The sequence below is a fragment of the Gavia stellata genome, chromosome 20 (genome assembly GCF_030936135.1).
Source record: "Gavia stellata isolate bGavSte3 chromosome 20, bGavSte3.hap2, whole genome shotgun sequence".
Classification (NCBI taxonomy): domain Eukaryota; kingdom Metazoa; phylum Chordata; class Aves; order Gaviiformes; family Gaviidae; genus Gavia; species Gavia stellata.
The window spans coordinates 1873391-1896104 of record NC_082613.1 but is presented as its reverse complement, the minus strand read 5'-3'; the positions used below and the strand labels follow the sequence as shown (position 1 = coordinate 1896104).

General features: G+C 40.4%; 1 protein-coding gene across 1 annotated transcript in view; it reads left to right on the top strand.

Annotated features, from left to right (window-relative positions):
- The window catches only part of ZBTB46 (zinc finger and BTB domain containing 46), a 55323-nt gene that overhangs the window by 6295 nt on the left and 26314 nt on the right, over positions 1–22714 (top strand). The window contains exons 2-4 of the mRNA XM_059827207.1: positions 310–437; positions 2240–2380; positions 10074–11043. Of these exons, the coding sequence (XP_059683190.1) occupies positions 2327–2380; positions 10074–11043 (1024 nt within the window). The 5' untranslated portion in view covers positions 310–437; positions 2240–2326. The remainder of the gene's footprint in view (positions 1–309; positions 438–2239; positions 2381–10073; positions 11044–22714) is intronic.

Sequence of the window (22714 nt, the reverse complement as noted above, 5' to 3'; positions counted from 1 at the left end):
AAGTACTGTTTTTTACAGTGACTTCTTCAAGGTAATGCTGTTGAAGCGTAGTCAGAAGTTGTTAAGAGTCTTAAAATTTGCATGTTAACCTCTTCCTTTAACTTAACACAAGAGCCAAATAATTTTTCCTGTATGTCAGAATACATTTCCTATATATCAGAGTATTTCTTGTTCAAAATGGCAAACAGTGTTGTAAATATACAGTCATTTTAACTGTTGCTTGTAATTATGTGACACTGAAGGGGTTTGTATTGAGTTAAAGTTTAGATTTTAATTTTTGACTCCTATTCTTTCCGCTCCCAAATACAGGACATCTTACGAACCTTTTGGAGCTTGTTACCGGAGACCATTCTCCTCTATCCATTAAATCATGCACTATCCAGCTGTGAAACATCGTGGCGTTTATTTTTGCTAACAGAAAACATTTTCAAACATTGGTAAGTTCTCAGCATTTAAAGATATTTTTGTAATGTGGTAAGGAGAAAGAGTAGCTGGCGATAACATTGTCATGAGGACTTACAGTTCTTTATAAAATTTGACTTAACGTTGATAACAAAGGCAGGTTTAGAAATCTTACCCAACTGCAAAAGCTGAAGAAATACCTCTGGCTATTCTGCTCCTACCTTGTGGTAGGGCTGCCTCCATTAATCATGGTCATTTGGTTCTCTTCAGTTAGAAGAGGAAAACAGGTGCAGAGCTCAAAGCAAGAAGAAAAAATGCAGAGCAGTGCAAAATAGTATAGGTCTCAGCTTTACCGTTCTTACCGCGCTATTCTGGCTCATTTTCCGTCTCTGGGATGGAGGTGTAAATGAGAGTCCTAACAGTAATAGTCCTAAGACTAAGTGATAATACATATTACTTTTACACTTTGCTAACAAAGTAGTTTCCCATGTGTCTGTGTTGATCTGGCTCCCTCACACCCCCATTTTAATTTTTTTTTTTAACTGTGTAAATAACAGGACTAAAAAGAGCTAGCCAAAACAATTGCTATGGAGAAGCAATCAGAATTAGAGAAAGGCAAGACTTGGCAGTCTGAAATAGAAATTGAGAACAAAGTCAGTGGTATTTGCTTCAGTTGGGTCATATTTGTTTTCAAGATTTTCACAGTTCTGCTTGTTGCCATAAGAATGCTTGGATTTTCCTTATTACTTCATTTGTTTATTAGATATGTTATTTCACCGCTTATAATGACATTAGTTTGTATTGGAAAAGCTTTCTGAATTTGTATCTTGTGATGTTTTCTTTCACAATCTGTTACTAAAGAAGGCCAGTCTTGAAATCAACAGCGTTGATTTATAGCTTATTTTCTTTAAGAGAGCTAACCTGTAGATTGAAGGTGTCTGAAATACAGAGATCAGAAATATATGGCAAATACTTTGCTGTAATGACTGACAGTATATAAACAGTATAAACTTTGAAATAAAGTGTAGTCGGAAGTTTTGGTGGAACTTAGATGTTGCAAGTGTGGTGAATATGCTATTCTGAAGAAAATAAAGTCTGTTTTCTGTAAGAAAAACAGGTGTACAAGATGATGGTTCTAGCGGATGCGTCCTCACAGACAAAACCCCTTTGTGTAGATGGGCTATTCCTGTTCTTTGTACCTTGTAATCATAAATGTTACTATTTTATCCGAGAAGTCTCTCTGTGAAGGTGCCTTACTATACCTAAGTATCTATATTTTACACAGAGTTTTCAAAGTCTTCGGATTGTTCAGTCTCTTAACCTAGAATGGTGTCAGCCAGTAGAAACTGGCCATTAAATGTTTCAAGAGGAAGTTCTTGTCAATATTCCATTGCAACCTTGATTTTTTTTTCAGGAGTTGTATTAGTAGCTTTTTAACCTCGGTGTTTTATGGGTCAGATAAGGTGAATTAGTGCCCTTCAGGCCACAAATGTCTATTTAAAAAGTCATTAAAGTGAGAATGTTTTGAAAAGCTACCAAACAGGAAACACTGTTGTTTCAAGGATCTGTTTGAAGTTTTGTATCTAAAATTAGACTTTTTTTTTCCCCATACTTTGAGAACTAACTCTTGCTTATGTTGTTGCAAAAATGTAACCAGGCTTTAATTACTTGCAATGTATTGATATGCTTTGAGTTCATATTTTGTGGGGTTCATTAAGTCATAAGTAGAGGTGTTACAACTGTGAGTTTGGAGGGAAAGCACTTCAAAATGTATCACTGTTGTTCAGAAATTGTGTAGCTTAATGCTAATAACTTCTGGTTTTGTTTTTTGTCGTAGTTCTGTCTTTCCTACTACAAGAGTTCACACCAGTGCTGTTGGAAGGTCACAGAACAGTGCACTACCTGTGCTGCCCTGGGGCTGTTGATGTCCTCAGCTGTTGTAGGAGAAGCGCTAGACCTGGAACCCAGTTTGTTACTGGTAAGAAGCAATAGTCTTGGATATTATTTATTTATCTTTTTTATTTATGTAATATTAAAGTTTGCATGCTTTCTATTAACAAAATCAGTAAAAATCTCTTCACTGCTTATTGCTTTAAGAACACTATAGGAAAATGTGCATCTCTGGTCGTCTTTTTTTTTTTTTCTTCCCCTCCTATTTGTAGCTTTACAGTTTCTAAATTTCTAATTGCCCTCCTTCCAAAATGTGGAGGCTAACAGTTTTTCCTTAGCTTTCATTTTCAGTCCTGGTTTTCTCTTGAAATCCTTCATGCGCTGTCAGAGCTAATGAAGGTTAATAAATGGATATTTCTAAGACACCTTCAGAAATCCTGTCTTTTGGTTGCACTTTCGTAGTGTCCAGTTTCTGCACGCTATAGCTAGCCCCATAACTTTGGGTAGATGGTTTGACGGGTCAAAGGCCAAAGCCAAGTCTCTGGTTTGAAGTTCTGGAGCAGAGAATGAAATGTTTAATGAAAGGTCCCTGTTATTTTATGTTCTGCTTATTGGCGTTAGATTTTGCTTGTGGTTCATGTTTGGATTGCAGGAATAAAGCTTTGATGATATGAATGACTAGAAGCGTGTAGTGTTTTGCATGTCATTATTTTTGCTGAAATTTGCCTTCTTTTAATTCCTAATTGCGTTCAGATCTATGCATTTTCATGGTAGAAGCACTTGTAAACTGACGACGTGTTAAATGTACTGTATTTCCTGACTAAACTTAACCTGGACCGACGGGGAGTTGAAATCTCCTTGCCTGCCCTGAGACCTAGCCAGTTGAGCGAGTGATTTCTTTGCCGGTGTGTTACAGCTGCTGGAGGTATAATGCTTGCCCTGCTGCTGCTGCTGTTTGAACTTTGCTCATGGACTTTCTGGATTGTAACTGCTACAGAGGTGCTAAACAGAGGTGCTGTTTTAATGCTGTCGATGATGGGGTAGCACTGGCTTGAAATTGGAGAAATTGCAGTGAATCCTCATCAGGCAAATGTTAATTAAATGCTTCTAGGGGCTTGTGGGTTTTTTGTTTTGTTTTTTTTTTTCCTACAGAGGATTGAGAATTGAGTGGGCCTCTCAGATCTGATAATAAAAATATAACTAGTTGGGTTTTTAAGTTCACTGAAAATAGTTTGCCTCCCAAATTCTTGCCTGTTTTGTAATTCTATAGTCCTTCTCAAACTGAATGATGGAAGTTTTATTTTCTTCCTGTGACTCCTAACTCATAAGGATGAACATGCGCTGTTGGGCTGTAATTAAACAGTCTCAACCCCAGTCATAGGGGAAAAGCGGTACACTCTTGTTTTCATGAAACTGGGAGTTGTGAGTAACCTCTTTGGCCCAAGGGTCTGGTCTGGTCTGTTTACAAACATCTGCCTGCTTCTCTTTGAATTCAGAGTTGTGGTTAGAATGACCAACTTAAAAAAACGGATGATCGGTTTTGTGAATCAGAACAGGGTAGAAGAGTTTCTCTTTTGGCAACTGTTCATTTTCATAAGCTGTTACTTGCATCTACTTTGAACAAAGCTGAAGGTATGAATATAATTTTGGGGTATCTCGTATCAAGAAATTAAAACTTCTAGAATTGCACACCCCTCTTCTTCAAACACAGTTATGAGAAAACACTTCACTTCTGGAGATCTGTACTTGTAAAGCTCATGAGTGGTGTCTTTGCAGGGAGTTACCATCCATTAATAACCCGAGTCTTCTGCTTTTTCTCTGATACAGAAGAATAAGTATAGGTACCCTCCTTTCAGTTGCTAAGGTTACATTGGGGTTTTTTGTTCTCTGTTCTTTTCAGCACAGGGCACATGGCTAGGAGGAATCCTGTGCATTTCTGTTGTCTTTAATTGGATAAAAGTGAAACTGGTACACACACTGTCTTGTTGTGCAAGGAGGCGTTTCAAGCCCAATCTCACCTTACAGAGCTCCTTTGCAGAGGAATTTAAAAAATGTTGGAATGTCCTGGGAGTGGAAACATGGACAGGACACAGGGGAAGCGGAGAAGTGGGGTGTGTTTGTTGGGGTTTTGTATAATAACCCATTGGAGTGAATTTCAGTTCTTCCTTAATCTGTTTTTACTTTTCTCTGAAGGGAGAGGGGGGAGGAAACAACACATTTTTGGTTAAATTCCAGTTGGCCTGTGTTCTCTAGGGAGCGTAGAGTGGCTAGTGGAGGAGTGCACTAGTGAATGTTTTGGTACTCTGTAACTTGTGTCCTTAGTATTATGTGTAGAAACATTTCAGAATTTGTAACAGAGTAAATGTCATGTAGTTTAAATGAGAGCGAAAAGTAAACAAACAAAGAACCCTACCAACAACAAAAACCCGAAAACCCCCTCTAGTCTTGCCCCCCCCGTTTTCCTTCCGAGTGAAGGGGGTTTATTTTTGTCCCCGCTATTTCCCAGGGGACTGTACTGTAGAGGCTTTCATCTGTGTACTCCATTTCTTGTCTGTGGCTTTTTATCAAAATTCAAATAATGCACTGAGTTTTACATGCAACAAATTTGTACCCCTTAATTTTACCAGTGTTAAGCTTTTGGTCAGGAGACTTCTTATGGGTATGTACGCTGAGAGATTGGCTTTGTAAGTATTACTGCTTACTCTTTTTAAAACCTTTCCAACAGTAGGTGATGACTGTGTTTATTTAGATTCTTATTCAGGTGATATTTTCATGTTCAAATAACAGTACTGATAGTACAAAATAAGCAGCTTTCATAAATGCTATATTTGTAGAACTAGGTTCATTCTAGCTAGATTTATAGATTGTATAAATTACTAACGCTTACTTTAAGACCAGGTTTTTGACAACATGAAAAATAAACAGCTGGCCTTTATTTTGACAGAAATTTGCATGAAAGTGATTATTATATCTCCTCGTGTTTTGTTCTTTTTGCTGTTACATGCAAGTGTTTGCTTAGGGACAATTTTTTTAGTTATTTGTAGAAAAGTAATGGACTTGAATTACTGTACTGTCTGCGAATTGACTTATGGAGAAAGCAGATCTGCTACAATTTATTTTGTGGAAAATCTACAGATGAGTTTTCATGGTTCATTGGCTTCTTGGAAAGCTGTGTTGTGGCCATGTGCTGTCATGGCAGGCCCAGGCCTAAAGGATTTTAATAGGTGCTCAACTTGGAAATCCTTCAGTGTACTAAAAAGACCTGAGATAAACCAAAAAATATATCATTGATCTTCGAGATCTGTTTCTAAAAAACCTCCACAGTTTATTCCATCTTTACCATGCTTCCACTAGAAGTTTGAGGCATACTGCTTTTCTGAAGAAATCTTTCCACAACATCTTTTAAGTGGAGACAAATATCGTTACCAGGAAAAGGGGAAGAAAAAAAAAACCAACAGCAAGCCACAAAACAGCATGTAAAATTGGAACACAGGGTTTTGAAGCTTCCTGAATTTTTAACTACTAGCAAATTGCCTTAAATTTAACTTGGATTAATTCCCTAGTGATCCTTGACATTAAACGGATGTTCTGGTTTGACATGGGTAGACAGAAAACTAATTAATTCCTCTGAATTTGAGGCATATTTAATTTTCTCCCCCAAAGACCTCTCATTTAAAAGGTACAATGCTGTGACAAATGTTGAATGTGGAACGATGTGTAGAAGGTAGCAGACCTTTAGACAGAGGACGATCAAGACATCTACAATAATAATTGCTGGTTTGGAAGATGTTAAATTTTATTGATCAGACTGCACACGGGAGTATCCACATCATTGCTTGCGTACTTGAAAGTGCTATGATGTGCCCGCCTGTCAGTGGAAAGGATGCTGCTCTTTGATGGGCGTCTGCCCCATTCGTCTATCTCTTTATACTTAAAGTACGTTGGAACAAGGGCAAGTTGTCTTCCCTTTGTGTAGAGGAATGTACGTTGTTGTTATTTTCTGTTGTTTTCTTATGTTCATCATATTTTAGAATGTCAGGTGTTTTAGCTTTCTTATCCAAAAGGTATGCACCCACCCTCTGCTCTTGTCCCCAGTGTCCTTGGAAATGTGGGCAAGTAAGATACAAGGACTGCATGATCTTACTGTAATGACATGCTTTTGTTCCTCCACGGCGTGCCTGGAGGGTGTCTTCTGTCAAGAGCTTGGTGGGTGGGAGGGAGGCCAGTAAGGAATCTTGCATAGATTATTTTTCGTGTGTGTTTAGTAAAAATGCCTTGATAGGAAATAAAGTCAGAGAAAAGCTGTTTCCTAAAGAGGCTAGCAAGTGCTTCATCCCTAAGAAGCACCAGCTTAATCAATGCCTGAACCTCAAACTCGTCCAGTCTAAACCAAAGGTAGCAAGAGACAAATATTTTAATCTGGGTTTCTGGCATAGGCAGCTTAAACAAAGGGCGAGGAGTATCTCAAATAGGCTGTTATCAACAGTGAGGGGGAACCCAACCCACTGAACTAAGCTGAATAAAGATATGAAATGGTAAAGAAATAAAATCTGAAGGAATCACTGTAATTTCCAGGGGAAAAACATTGAAGAAGAAAACCTGTTGTTGCATAAATTCACAAAAGCAAGTGAAGACAGTGACAAATACTCCTGATGCTAATCTGTATTAAATTGAGGAAGAGAAAATTATCCTTGCAGGAGATTCCTCCTTCCTCCCCCTGCCCCCCCAATTCCCAATTCTTGGGAGTTGGTGTCTTGGAATATGCATTTTGATACCCATGAAGGAACAGCAAAAGGAAATGCCATATCCGAAACCTTCTGATTGCTTCATGATTGTATGCTGTGAGGTTTTCTTGCGTCTTCCTCTGAATCACGTGGAGATAGCAGCTGTTGAAGACAGGATTGGTGATGGACAACTCACTTTATCCTATGTGGCAATTCATATTTCCTGAGGGGACTAAGCTGACTCTTCAACTCCTGAAAGTAGATGCAGTAGTGGTTTCTGGAATAAAGACAAAACTGAACTGTCATTCTGCCGTAAGAGGTGGTTCTCTCAAACATGAGGGCGTTGGGAAGCAGTGGCAGCCACCTTCGCAGCCTGGGTTACAGAGCCGCTGTGCTGGCTGGTTCCATTGCAACCTTTTCAGGCCAAACACCTGAAAAATCAGGTTGGTTGGTTTGTTTTGCCTAGCTCCCTGACTCTGATTCTTGGTTTGATTTTTATTTATGTATTTGAGATGGCTTCTGTGCGAGAATTTGATTTGAGGTCTCTGGCAGATTTCAATGGTAAATGGTAAATAGGTAGCGTCGTTCAGATAGTGTAGAGCTACGCTACTATTGACCTCTTCCAGTTCAAATAAGAAAAAGATTAGCTTCTTTGTGCGTTCTGTGCTTAATTCTGTAGAAAAGCTGTATGGATTTGAAATAGATGAACAGCAGTTCAGCCTGTTTGCATTGCAGGAAGATGGTCCTTCCTCTCTTGAGGGAAGCAAATGCTTCTCAATGATTAGGGACCAGCTGGTCTTGCAAATTAGCATTTGTGACACTGCCGAACAGACAGCTCCATTCTTGCGGAACTGGAGAAGCTTGTGCAGGCAATCTTGCATAACTTGAACTTTTGAATCATCAGGTGGCTCTCTAGAAGAGAAGTCCTGTGTCACGTATGTTCTGTGGACTGGGAGGTTGGTTTCTAAGCAATGGTGTTGGCTAACTGCAGCTATTTTGTTCCTGTATATGATAATAATAGCATAGACTAGGGGAAAGGGGGCAGAGGTCTTACGGATCTGTATTCCACAGTACAGGAAACCCACTTGCATGTGTCAGGAAACTTTCTTAATCGTGGCTGTCCTAGGACTGCCCGCTGCTGAGAGCCTAATTTGAACAGATGGGACTAAATCTGTGTTTGAACTCGATGTATGTTAGAAAGTTGCTTCAAGCTCGCATCAGCCTCCTTACTGACAGCGCTTATGTTTAACCGTGTACGCTTCAAGACCATAAAACCCCAGAAGTACAGTGATTTTGGTTTTATCAGCAACCACCAGTAGCCTAAATCCAGGTTTCTGATGTGTGCGCCTGTCCATAATTACATTCAGAATTTGGTCTTGTCATGAGATACCAATTGTACAGTTGTATGTTGACATGTGGACCCACATATCAATTTTACAGCTGGAACTTCTTATATTGGGACAAATTTAAGTTTTTGAGAGAAAGGAGTGGATATCCTTCGCATTGTGTGGCAGCTCAGCACTCTTAATTAGTTAGACCATTAAACCACTGTTACATGGTATATAAATCTTGATAGTAACTTCCAAATAAGTGGTATAAGCTAGATAAAACAGCAGAAATTAATGCCAAGGAATTTGTTTAGCAGTGGCAGCAAAGGTGGTTATGAATTGCAAAGTTAGTAACTGCCGCAGTACGGTGTTGCGGAGAGTACTTCATCGGTCTGTTCTGGTGCTGCCAGCATCCATCCTTAACTCTTTGAGTGTTGTGAACTTGATGTCATCTCACTTGAGAGACGGAATGCGTTGATACGTCTGATACCAGTGGAGCGTTACCTTGGGAGAGGCAGGGCAGGGAGTTTCTGATGATGCCGAATGGACAACAGACTAAACTGTGCGGTAGGAGTCACCTACTGAACACCGCGAGAAATGTGTGCGTGCGCTCGCCATGTTGATGTATTACTTCTTGTATTTGTACTTTGCAGGTGTGATAAAATTAAATCTGAAAATATTAGGGCCACTGATTACTGTCAACATACCCGCATTTAAGACCTTTTTTCCCGTTTTGGGGTGTAAGAGGAGGATAATTTGGAGCATAACTTACAAGATATGGGTCTCTGCCATGCTGCTGGCACTGACTAGGCTTTTTTTGGATAAAACTATCAAATTTTATGAAAGGTGATCAAAAGTCCTGTGAATTCTTCTCAGCTTGATGGATGCTTTGTTATTTTGGTCATAAGCGTCCTTTCTAAACGTGAATGTTTAGGTGATTATTAGAATTTCTCTACCCAATATCTTGGGGTGGTTGTGAGGTAAACTTGGAGAGGTAAAGCCAAGCCAACTTTGCTTTATTGCAAAGTTAAAAATCTTGTGCTTATAAGTAGTTAAGCTTCAAATAACATTAATTTTGCAGTTCTGATCTACTGCCAGTTTAGTTTGGGTGGGGACTTAAAATTTTGTGATCTGTGGTCTTGGATTTGCCTATTGCTCTTCTGACTTGAAAACAGTATTTATAGCCCCTCAACGGCAATATAGCAAGGGAAATAGCTGGTCTCAATTGGCTTTTGCTGTTGGAGGATTTCAGCTATTCAGTGTGCTGCACATAATGCTTGTTCCCTTGAGGAAATTGTGTTACAGAGTGCTCTTCAATAGTTTGTCTCCATCAGCATGGTTTCAAGTGTAGTACCTCTTTCAAAACCAAACTTCACTGAACCCAAACAGTAAAAACCGACAGCTGTTTTACCCAAGTAACTTAAGACAGGTTTTTTTACAAGTCTGTAGTAATTTAAAGAAATGTTTCTCTGGGATGTTACGAGCCACTGGGGGATTGAGCTTCAAATCTAGTCCCTTTTAACTTAAATTATTTCAAGTCTGGTAAAAATAAGCTGCATCGTGTAATGAATGTGCAGTCTTTCTAGGCAGTAGTCGTATTTTGTGGCATTCTTTCAAGACGAACCTGTTACTTAATTTGGTACAACTTGGGGTTTGTCTCAGTCTTTGAAAAACACGTCTGTGAGCTTGCGTTGGATTTTGTAATACTGTCATTTCCTTCCCCATACAGGACTTGTGGAAGAGGAAACACAAAGATTTCCAAATGAATAACCGAAAGGAAGATATGGAGATTGCTTCCCACTACCGTCATCTGCTGCGTGAGCTTAACGAGCAGAGACAACACGGCATCCTCTGTGACGTTTGCATTATAGTGGAGGGGAAGATATTTAAGGCTCACAAAAACGTTCTGCTTGGGAGTAGTCGCTACTTCAAAACACTGTACTGCCAGGTACAGAAAACCTCCGACCAGGCCACGGTCACCCATTTAGACATTGTAACTGCACAAGGCTTCAAAGCAATCATTGACTTCATGTACTCCGCGCACCTAGCACTGACCAGCAGAAACGTCATTGAGGTGATGTCGGCTGCTAGCTATCTGCAAATGACAGATATTGTACAAGCCTGTCACAATTTCATAAAAGCGGCTCTTGACATAAGCATAAAGTCTGATGCCTCGGATGACCTCGTCGATTATGAACTTGGAGCCCCTTCCAGCAGTAGTACGGATGCTTTGATTTCAGCAGTCGTGGCTGGCAGGAGTATATCTCCCTGGTTAGCTCGGCGAACAAGTCCAGCAAACTCTTCTGGAGATTCAGCTATTGCCAGCTGCCACGAAGGAGGGAGTAGTTATGGAAAAGAGGATCAAGAACCAAAAACAGACAGCCACGAAGACATTTCATCCCAGTCTCTTTGGTCTAGTGACATGGGCTATGGGTCTTTACGTATCAAAGAGGAACAGGTTTCACCGCCACATTATGGAGGGAGTGAACTACATTCTGCCAAGGATAGCGCAATACAGAATGCGTTCTCAGAACAAGGAGTAGGGGATGGCTGGCAACCCACTGGGCGCAGGAAGAACCGAAAAAATAAAGAAACTGTGCGGCATATTACGCAGCAAGTGGAGGATGACAGCAGGGCAAGTTCTCCAATGCCATCTTTTTTACCTGCCTCAGGATGGCCGTACAGCAGTCGAGACCCAGGTAAGTCATTCTTCCAATTTTTGTGGTCACAATTAAAAATGTTAATTAGATCTGTTTATGGTATGATCTTACCAGCCTCTGAAATATATCAGCTTGCCAGAAACTGAAATATGTAGAAACTCGTGTTGTCAACGATTCAGAAGAACCAAGCGCTGATCCTCAGTGTCACAGCAATGTAGGCTGGTTCTCCCGTGAAAGAAGTTGGTAGTTTTGTTTTTGCCTTGTACATCAAACGGCCTAAATCACCCCGAAACACCACTATAATTATCAGAATTAATGAGAGAAAAGGTTGGAATTTATTTTAGCGGGTGTGCAAACTGATGTCAAGGTTGAAGAATTTTCCTCGCACGGTGTATTGATGATGTAATTACATCACGCACAGGTGTAATTTAGTCTTAAGGATACTATCTGCAGTACTTCCTGATATTCAGGTGTCACTTTCTTACGTGTAAGAAAACCACCAGAGCTTGTTGCTGGTAATGGCAAGATAAAGTGTTTGGTAACTCTTAAGAATAACGTGGTTTTTTGAGGTACTACTAAGGCTTAAAATGTATTTTGATGTGTGACTACTTGTAGTCTGAGATGAGTGGCTGCTTTTAAAGTGCATAGCCAGGGAGAAAAATATTTTCTTGACTTCTTTTGAATCTTCAGTAGTTATTTTTCTGTCTCAAGATAACCGTCCTATTTGATTCATTAAGCGCTGGCAATTAATAGATCCAGGAATGCTCCTGATGTCAGGGTTTGGGTGTTTTTTTCCTAAGGGACTTAAAGAGAGTGTGGTATTAACTCCCTCAAGCTGACTTGAAGAACTTAGCCTGTGCTGTGGGTTAGCCTGTGTTTTGTTGCATACCAGAATCCAAGTCGGCCAGGAGAAGGGTGTGTGAGATTATATACCCTTATGTTGCCAAATTCAGATGAAAAAAGTAATATAAATAGTACTGAAAGTCTGAAGAGTCTTTATGGGCTGAAAAAGGATGTTTTAAGTTGCTTACATACTGAAGTTTAAATGTGGTTTTCATTGAACGGGTAACTCTCTACAAATGTCTTTAGATTTATCATGTTTTACAGTTATCTGCTGCAGCAAGCTTGCATGTAATTATTCTAATTGGCTGATGATAAAATCTAAACAATGTCAGTTAGAAGAAAAATGTGAGATAACTTAAGATAACAGTGATTTATGACGAATCCTGTTTTTATAATGCATGTATTTTAGGATTGTTTTGAATGAGGATTCAGTGTGGATTGCCTGGTATGCTATTCACACACAAATATTTTTCACTTTCACGGCATCCCATAAAAACAACCATTTGTACTGTCTATAAGGTGTATATGAAACAAACCACACATGTTGGAGTGACTGCAGAAACAGAACTGCAGCTCGGATCGTCTTAGCAAACTGCTTATAGATGGAATGTCTTTAAATTACTAAAAAACAGTGCAAAATATAAGATTGTATTACTGGAAGCTGAATGATGTCTAGATTACTTAATTCCTAATTGTTAAGGAATTAAATAGAAGCGGCCTTTTTCTTTACAACTGTTTGCAGATGAGAGGAAGATGGCTTCGGCTTTTGACTCAGCGCACTGCTGAGACAGCGCATCAGCAGGCATAATCAAATTATTTGTTCCAAATCTTGTCTTAAATGCGGTTTCCAATAAAAGAGGTGTTTCTAATGATGGGAAAGGGGAAGCAGAGTGGTGGTGGTTGGGGGAGTAGTTTCAATATTCCAGTAGGGCTGGTAAAGCTGAAGGAAAAACTGAATAGCAACACTTCTGACCGTCCAAAAGGAGAGAAATGCCAGAACCAAACAGGCACAGTGGCTACGTATGTTGGCAGTCTGCTCTGAGAGCAACGTGTGCAGAGTAAAAGTAGCCATGCTGAGCAAGGGGGATGTTTGGAGACTGAGCTGCTCATGGCTTCCCCACGTTGGCCATCTGCAGAGGTGAGCAGAGATGAAGTTCTCCTTTCTGCCCTGCTGGAAAGGGACGCTTCTCTGCACTGTGGGGCCTGAGCCTGTGGGATGGGTGCGTCTCTGCGTGCTGTGGGGAAGCACACAGGAGGAGCCCTGCATGCGTTTTGGGTCAAATTTTCTTGTCTTTTGGGGGATTTTATTGGGTGTGATTTCAGAGGATTTGAGATCTGTGCATGTTCAGTTTCAGTTAATGCTTGAACGTCTTGTCAGCAGCAAGCCTCTCGGGTGCGTGTGTGTGTAGATGTGTGATTTGGGTGATATCCGAGTTGGTCGCTCGGGTGAGATTGCTTCTCTTTCAGCGTGAAGTGAAAGCCTCCCCGCTACCCTAAGCCGTGGCTGACTTGGTCCCTACAAGCAGTAGGGTCTTTTGGTCTCACATTCATATTTCCCATCTCCAGCAGGTGGAAGCAACCCTCTTGTGAACTGCTCCGTCTCCCAAGTTGCCAAGCTACGGGGTTCTGCTTAGGCTGGTTATTGGTACCCCAGGTTCTTCACTTTCCTGCTAGAATTCAGAAGTAGTCTAGAGGTGGTGCAAACTTAGCTTCTATGCATGCAGAAAAATTGATTCTCTTGTGTGAAAACAGATAATGGCAGGTGTCTGCACTGTGACATGAGTATTTGGGATGTGTTTACATTTCAGCTTGAAGTTGTCTTTGATTTAGTAGTGTCAGGCTTCATTCTTTAAAACAGACTTCACAGTCTAGGGCTTTTTCTTTACCTCATTTATTTAGAAGTGTCCCTATCTGTATTGTTCATAGCTAAGATGAAAAGCTGCTCTTTTGCTGAGGAAATGGGTGTTGCATGTTCTTTCACAAGCAGCTAAAAGGGAAAAAAGTTACCTAGAACTCTTTGTTCTCTGAGGCTCATTCACTTTTCTGATCTATTCAGTTATTTTAAGATGCTGCTTGTTAAGTCTGAAAGCCCTCATTGTGGGATAATTTGGGTACCATTTGCAAATGCCTCTATACTGGAGGACTAACACAGACCTTCTGGCAATGCAAAAGCCGATTTAGGAGAGAGAGTCCATCTTAAAAGTTCGGTGTTAGTGTCTTCCTCCTGAAATTGTGCAAGATACTCATTTGGTCTTGCTTGCAAGCAGCATTGCATTTCAGCAACATGCAAGCAGCATTCTGGAAGGTGGATCTTGCAAGTAACCATTGCATCACCCTTTTAATTCAGTGATTATTTGAGGCAGTATACTTCACAGATTAAAAATGGTCCCCTACTCCTGTGTTACACAGGATAATTTAATTTATACTGCAAAGAAACTCATTGCATTCACTGAAACGTTGGTTTTGAAACAACTAGCAGCTCATTTACACTTTGTAGTGGTGCTTCTTTCAGTGAGAAACATGTTCTTACCAATACAGGCAGAGTATACTAAAGTGTCCCAAATACAGTAGACTGTACTTAAATACGGTGCAGTGGGGTCCCAAAAAGACACAGATCTTTTTAATTGAAAGGATAAGAAAATTCTTTCAACTGATTCGTTGATCTGTGTCCAGATGCCAGTGGGGTGCTGCTGAGAGTCTTTGAATTCGATCACACTATGGATTAAAATAAAAAGGAGCGTCTGGAGTAATCTTATTAATGGTAATCTAACATTGTGGCAATAGCTGAGATTCTTAATGTCTGCCATGAAGAGTATATCTTCTTCCTCCAAGAAAGAATGGTCAAATAAGACTTGCAAAAGAATCCAAACTAACTTGAGATGCTAGATTGAGAATGCGATTAAGCTCTCAGTTTCTACAGGGTGGTATCAGTCAAGCTCAAAGCTTGATGAGGACCATCTTCTCATGCTAGTTTCAATTCATTCATTTGGATTCTCTGTTTACCATAAAACACATTAGGTTTTTTCTTTCTCATCCTGTTTGGGTTGTTCAGGATATCACTCTGTCATTCCTTGTATGAAACATTCATATATATGTTTTCCTCACCAAGCTGCATTAACTTGGAACAGCAATTCTCCAAAGTAAACTGAAGGATGGACTTTTATAAATAATAACTTTCTTCATAACTGAGCCAAGAAGAATTTCCTCCACAGACTTGCCAAAATAGCAGGTCCGCCTTTTATTTTAACCTTTTTTCTTGAACTTCGTAGGTTTTCTAAAGAAACATACTGCTATTTGTTAGTCTTAATATCAAAGATGTTTACAAAATTCAGAATTAGTCGTGTGTCTTGTGGATCTTCATTTTCCTTCGGTTGCTGTTCCTTTAACGTTGCTGGATAAACTTTTTACAGGATTACACATCCTGAGTGCCTGGACTACAGGATCAGGTGGTATTTAACATATTCTTGCCAAAGAGGACAGTTATCTTCACTAGAAGAGCTGTTACGCTAGCAAAATATTGCTGGGTTTGCCTCTTCATATAATGGAAAACTCTGTCACTTGGAAGGTGTCTTTTGAAGAATTTATTGATGGTTTTATTAATGTGTTAGTTCAAGCATAGTAGTTATGATTCAGGAATTTATTTCTGAGGAAATACTCCCACACATCTTCTGAGTGTTTGTACCCTAAAGCTGTGAGTGAATTTTTGTGTGCCAATTGACTGTGAAATGAAGCTAATTACTTTCAAAACAGAACAGTCATTTTTAAAGATACTACCGTTTGGGAACTTTTTGCTTTACTTTGGTGACATGTAGTGAAATTGTATTCAGTAAGAAGAGCTTCAGAACTTAAGCCCAGAGTAGTGACCTTCATGGGAAGGATGGACAGGACTTCACTACATCCTTCTGACTTTGCAGAGTTCCAAGTTCCTGTAATATTTTCCCATCAAAATCTTTAATTTTGCATGAGTTTCCTCCCTCGTGGTGAGGAGATGTTCAAGTTCATCATGTTCCAATGACACGGTCTGATTTCGGTGCCTGCTGCAGGGAGGTGTGCTGCTGGCTCTCCATGAAGACTGGAGGCAGCTGCTGTCGTCAGCCTTTTCCTATCCCTTTTTCTGTCTTGGTTTCTAGAGAGCAAATTACGATTACAGGAGTTGTTGGTGAGCACAGATGCTTAACAGTTGGATCATACAGGGAGCTTACATTTCAGAAGGCTTCAGAAGGTGGCAAGAAAGAGCTCTGTCTAGCTGAACTCTCTGCTAATTTTGTGCAGGTGAGGTCTCTGGACCTGTCTGAGTACAGGTAGGTGAATGTGTAGATTGTCCTACTGCAGAATTATTTTATGCTTGCAAAAAAAGTCTTTTTCCCAGCAAGCTACTGGGCTTCCTGTAACTCTTTCACCTTTTCAATGCAAATCTTCAAATCTTCCCTTGATTTAAAAAAAAATAAATTTTAAAAAACAGTGAAAATTCCATTGTTTCTGTTGTGATATTTGGCAAGCATATTAGTCCAAGTGGTGTACTAGAGGTCTTGCATAATGAGAAGAGGAAAAAATTAAGCATGGTGTTTGTATTCAGGTGTTTAAGGAACTCTTAAGATTTTTGTTCTGCAAAACCTGTATAATACTTCTGGCTTTACGTGATGCTTTATAAATAATGAATTTACCTGTCCTGAAGAGCTGGTATTAAAAAGAGAAGAAAAAAAGATCTGCAGGCTAGCAGTGAAGGTTAATATTAATGAAGATGTGAAGAACGAGTTCAGAAAGAACGGGGCTTTGCCATCTGGGATGGAGGCTATTTGGTGTGAAGGATGATGCCAACAGGGAATGGAGATGGGGAAAAGGAAGGAGGGATAGCGTGGTATAGGAGAGAAGAGTATAAGGAATGGGAAGAGGGATAATAGAAAAAGAGAACTGAGAATGAGTTCTGAGAACAAAGAGCGTGAATTTGGTGTAGTAAAGGTGGTATCCGAGACAGACTGAAGAGATGAGGGAGCAAGGTTAAACCAGAACATGTCTGTGCCGGGAATACCTGTTGAGTGTTAAGGCACAATGAATTAACTGATTTTTAGGCTTTTCTACCCAGCTATTCCCGTTAGAGATGGATGAACCTTACTGAGACTAACTCTCTCTTGTCCAGTCATTCTTCATTCTTCTTTCTGACTTTTGCAGCCCAATATTAAAAACCTCTTGCTCCAGTTGAAATGCAGCTGCATGGTAAATACTGGTGTTCCCACGTGCTGTTGTGCCTTGCCTGTCTCCCATTACTGGCATATTGATCCATCTACTCTGACCTTCCCAAAACTTACCCAAAACTTCTTTCCCTGCTCTCCAAAAAGCATATAAAAAGCCTATTTTTTGTGAGATGTGGTATCACATACTTGATATTCACTATTCATCTTATCTAAAATAAACACATATTCGTAAATTGTAGATTTTTATGGGATGAAAACAACTATTGAAGGAGGTGCTAAGTGAAGTCTTAGTAGGTAGATTGAAAGTGTGTGGTGTTGAAATGATACACGTAGTGTGGCAGCTGAAGAAATCACTGGGAGAGAACACAGTCATTTACTCTTCCTTTAAATGGATTTTGCTTTGAAGGGATGGAGTCTCCAATCCATCTGCCGTGGTCTGAGTGCTGGTTGCAAGGTAAAAACTTAAGACAGGTGTTTAAGTATTTGTTATAGCCATGAATGAAAGCTAGGCTGGTTAAAATTTCAGTTGTCAGATTAATATCTGATGTCCTAAAACAAGACGGGCTTAAATTTTAATAGTTTCCTACTGTTAGTTCATTATCATTCTTTTATGCTCAGATTTGGAAAGATCACTTTTTAAGGATGATAGAAGTTTTGGATCAAAATGTTCAGCTTATTGGAAAGGTGTTGGAGTATTTTTGAGGGTAGGTAGTAGTGAATTACAAACTGCCTGCCACTTGGAAAATTAAGTTAATTACTGCATTTTTCCACCTTCTTTTCATGAAGTTGTAGTTACAGTGCAAGGTATTAAAATTTCCTTTGCTGCGATTGAGGAGGTTTTAATGATGTTTTTATTGGGAAGATATTTTGACGCCTTAAGCAGTGGTAGTCGGCGATGCCAGGCTTGCTTTCTTGGCCAGACCTGGAGGGGTTACAGATTTGTGCTCTAATGCCACCCCCAGAATTCTTTCTTAGCGCTGAAATCAGCTTAGCCCGTGTTCTGCATTCCTCTGGCTTACGGAGCTGCCCAGGTTTCTAGACTGTCTTGGGCACTCTCTTCGTGTCTGTGAAGTTTACTGCGTGGAGGTAGCTGCGAGTTGCAGCAAAATGCAAACCCAAGCAAACAAAAAACCCAAAACCCTGACCTCTGTGTCCACATGCTGAATTTTGCAGAAACATTGCAGAGAGTGCTCAGCGAATAATTCATGTTCTCTGTATCACCACAGTTACAGGCTAACGAAATTATTAGGATGCAATCTCCGCAGGAGCAACTCTCGTTTGAGTTTCTGTTATTAAAGGGTTAGGTCAGGTTATTTTCAAGTCTGGAAATGAAAATCATTGCTTTAAACCCAGACACTTACTCCCTGGCTACACCCTGGCTTTAAAATGGTTCCACCCTAAACCAGCTTTAGCTCAAAGCTCAGTGTCTGTTTCCTTTCCCCACCCTGCATTCCATTTTCCCCAGGCTCCAAAGCCGCCCTCCTCCTCCTCCTCCTCCTCTTCCTCCTCCTCCTCCCTATGGTAACAGCCCTGATTCAGTTAATCTGCTTTAACTCCAGAGATCAGAGGCACTTCCCCTGAGTGCCCTTCTCACTGCTTTATTTGTTCCTTGTGCCAAGGTTGCACTAGGCTCGTCTTTACAGAGTTCTCAACTTAAAAAATAAATTTTATCCTTTTTTTGTTTCTTTACTGAAATTACAAGTGAGAAATCAAGAAGGTTTTAGAGTTTTAACATAAAAAAATTCTAATGCTACTTTTGCAATCACTGTTCAGGACTTCCACTTTCCTATTTGAAGTGCTGCTTTTGCATGAAAACATAGTAGGAATTCATTCTTTAGATGCAGTGTCTAGGGATCAAACCCAAAAACTAACTTTGCTGTATTGGTCTCCGAGGGTTTTTTTGTTTTGTTTTGGGGTTTGTTTTTTTTTTTACATTTCTTACAGGCACTTGTTTCAAAGGGTAAATATTTGTTCTCGAGGATTTTCAAAGGTTATAACTCAGCATCCTGTCATAACATGAGTGCTAGTGTTCATATTTAATGTGATACTTGAGTGTTATATTTCTATCCCTTCATGTTTGTGTCTATTCATGTGCAGATGTGCAGCAAGAGACTGTCTCTGTACTGAGGAGCAGCAGAGAATAATATCAGTCCTTTTACTGCCTGAGTTACGAGACTTAGAAAAAGAGGTTAGGCTTACAGTCAACCTTAGAATTTTTAAATTGATAGTCTGTTTGAAGTTACTGTACAATTCTCCACGTATTTTGGGGAAACAAGAGTGTGGCTTAAGGTATTTCTGCACTGCCCAGTTATTCCTGCTCCTGCAAGGACCACTTTATTATTCCATTTTGGAATAGTTTCAAAAACAATGAACTCATCCAATTTAACCATTTCTCTCTTCTTTGGATTTGGGTGTTTTGTTGTATCTTGTTTTGGGGAAGATCAGTTGGTTGACCAGGTTTGCTCTGTAGCCCTACAAACAGTGAAGTTGAGGTCACTAATAGGCAGTAGGTAGGAGAGCAGCAACAAGCAGCTGGATTGGGGGCCAGGAGCTCCTTTTGCGGGTGCAGACAAATATCTGCAGAATTTGATTCAATGTTAGAAAAACAAATATTACAGGAAAGGGGTAAAAATGGATATCCCCCCCCCCCCCCCGCCGATACCTGGAGGGGTGGAGGGAATTTTTCAGTTGGTATTTGTACACTGATTATTGTTTTAAGGAAAACAAAGATGGAGATGTACTTGTGCTTTTAGAATACCACTGCAGAAATATTAATGTAAAGCCAGGTCGTATTTGTGTAGAACAAGCCGCTTCTTTTTTAGAAATACTATTCTAGAGGTATTGAGGAACATGTTTCTGTTGGTAAAACATATATGGTGAACATCCTATGGCTGTAGGCTTGAAAATTATATTCAAGCCTATATGATGAATGCTGCCTTTCAGAAGCCCTCCAGCAACAGTAACAGCATTAGAAATGAGTTTTATGCAGGGTGGTGTTTCTCAGCAACTCCAGTCCCAACCGTGCAGGACAGTGTCCCGGGTCACCCCGCTTCGAATCGCGGTTGAGGAGCTGTAGTAGGGCTTGGAGCTGGAAGAAGAGGGGTGGGAAAGAGCAGCCTGAAGGAGACCACGTTTTTGGTTCCATAAGGATTTACTTAAGATATCTTACAGTCTTGAACATAAAGGCAGTTTTTAATTATCATCTATGTTGTGGTTAAAGTATCTATGTTTGCCTGATAGTTTCCTGAGTTATGAAATTGGAGCTTATTTTGAATGCTGCACACATTTATTGTATCCACATGTGTACTATTATGTTTTTGAAATAGTGCTAATCAAAACCAATATAGCTCATGGCATCACTTCTCTATGTAAATATTACAGTATGTGAGAATGCTGGGTTTTGCTTAACAAATAGCAAGTTGTGAAATGCTTTTGAAGGATTTCTGTTAGAAAGGAGGTGGTATCTGAAATACAAACTTCAAGGATATTTTTAGCAGCTGGTAAAAGATTGTCATTTTTCTGCCAGCGCTGGTGCTCCTTTTTTTTTTTCTTTATTCCCAAGAAAAAACACTAGGAAATGAAAGCTCTTTTTTTTTTTTCCTGTGAGTTTAAAAATTAATTGTGTCTTTTGCATATGAGGAGATCAAGCCAAATCTTCCTGAACTTATAAAAGAAACATCTTCCCTGAAATTTTAGATGAAATCTACTGCCATGCAGACCTGTATAGATACTTGACACAAATAGGTAGAAGAACCTCAGAAAATTTTCATTTCACCAACGTTTTCTTCCAGAAGAGTTCGGTTCAGGTCATAATTTGGCAGTGTCCTTGAAAGAAAAGCTGAGTTTAAGTGGCTCCCACTTTCCCTTGGCACTTAATTGCACCCCCGCGCTCTGCTGCAGTTGTTCTGGTGAAAATGTCTGTGCAACCATGTAGCGATCCCCAACCCCCGGATTGGGGAACTGATCTGGGTTTAAAAATAACTTTTTTTAATAAACCGGTTTATTTTTAACATATTAGTTCCTGTCTCAAGTTCACCCCACAAATATACATGTAGTCTTGGTACAACTGAGGGAGTGGCAGGGGAGGATGCAGGAATGAGCATTTGGGGTGGGAGAAGAAGTTGCTGATGTTGGGACTTCTCCCCTCTGCCCTTTCTGCTTGTCATGTTGTAAACAAACAAACAAAAATTACATTTGCCACCACACCAAAAATTATCCAGCTGTGTGCAGGAGATCCTAAACAACTACCCCAGAAAGCTCGATGCCCGCATCCATCACAGGTAGCTTCCAGGGCCTATGCTGTTTACTTTGTTCATTGACAACTTGGGCGGTGGGATGGAGTGAACCCTCAGCAAGTTGTTGGATGACACCAGACTGGGAGGAATGATTTGCTGGAAGGCGGCGGTGCCAGACACAGCATGAATTCAACAAAGACAAATGTGAAGTCCTGCGTGTGGGACAGAATAACCCCATGCACCAGTATGGGTTGGCAGCCAAGGAGTGAGAAAGCAGCTTTGTAGAAAATGTGTTCTGGTGAGTAACGAGCTGAAGACAGGTCGGGTCTGCGTGCCCTCGCAGCAGCGAAGGCTGCCTGCGTGCTCAGTTGCCTTACGAAGAGCGTACCTAGCATGTCAAGGGAAGCGAGATCACGTTTGGAGGACAAGATCCAGTTTGGGGATCTCCAGGACAGCAAAGACTTTGACAAGCTTGAGCAAGCCCAGCCGAGGTCTTCAAGATCTTGTGTACGAGAAGAGGCTGAGACAACTTGGTTTAACCTTGAAGGAGACAAGGGGGGTGGATGCATTGTCCAGAGCCAGACCTTCTGAGATGTGTATGGAGAAAGGATGAGAGGTAATGGACACAGGTTACAGGAACGGAAATTCTCATGGGGTAAAAGGAGGAAATTCTTCACAGAGTGGTCAAATGATAGAGGAGGGGTCCGGAGAAGTTGTGGTGTCTCTCTCCCTGCAGATATTCAGAACTTGGCTGTACAAGCCCCTGAGCAACGGGATCTAAATCTAGAAGTAGCCCTGAAGTCACTTTCAACCTAATTTATTCTACGATTCTTAAAAATGGATCCAGGTAATACAGCAGTAATGCTGTCACCAGTCAGGACAGCTACTTTCTCGCTGTCTGTTGGTGACACCACTTGAGACACAACTTCAGCTGCTGTTGTTTTCAAACTGTACTTCGCTTGATGCTCCCTTTCTGTTTCTGACAGCAGGACTTGTGCACCTGAAAGTGTGTCTTTCCTTCCCTTCACCTTTCCACCCTAATTTATGTAAAGAGAGAATATTCTCTCCACCTATAAGCTTTGCTGAGGGTTTTTATGTGCTTTGTTCTTACACATGTTAAAAAGAAAATGAGCAGTATGACTTGCTGGCCCTGCTTCACGTTTGCCTACAGAGGGAAAGTATTCGGTGGACTTAACTGGGGGTTCTACTGTTTATGACTGTCAAGTGTGCTTTATAAATAAGAGTAGGATATAAGATTATCCAGTGTTTCTTTAATTAGCTCCAGATAGTTGTGGGATCTTGCTGTCATCCCTAGCTTTGGCAAGTGTCCACAAAATGCAGGCAGCCACAGACCTTGGCTGGGTTTAGTTGATGGTATTACCGATGTTGGGTTGAAAGTATGTAGGTGAAACCAGCAGGCCGATGGTGTTCGTTCTGCTG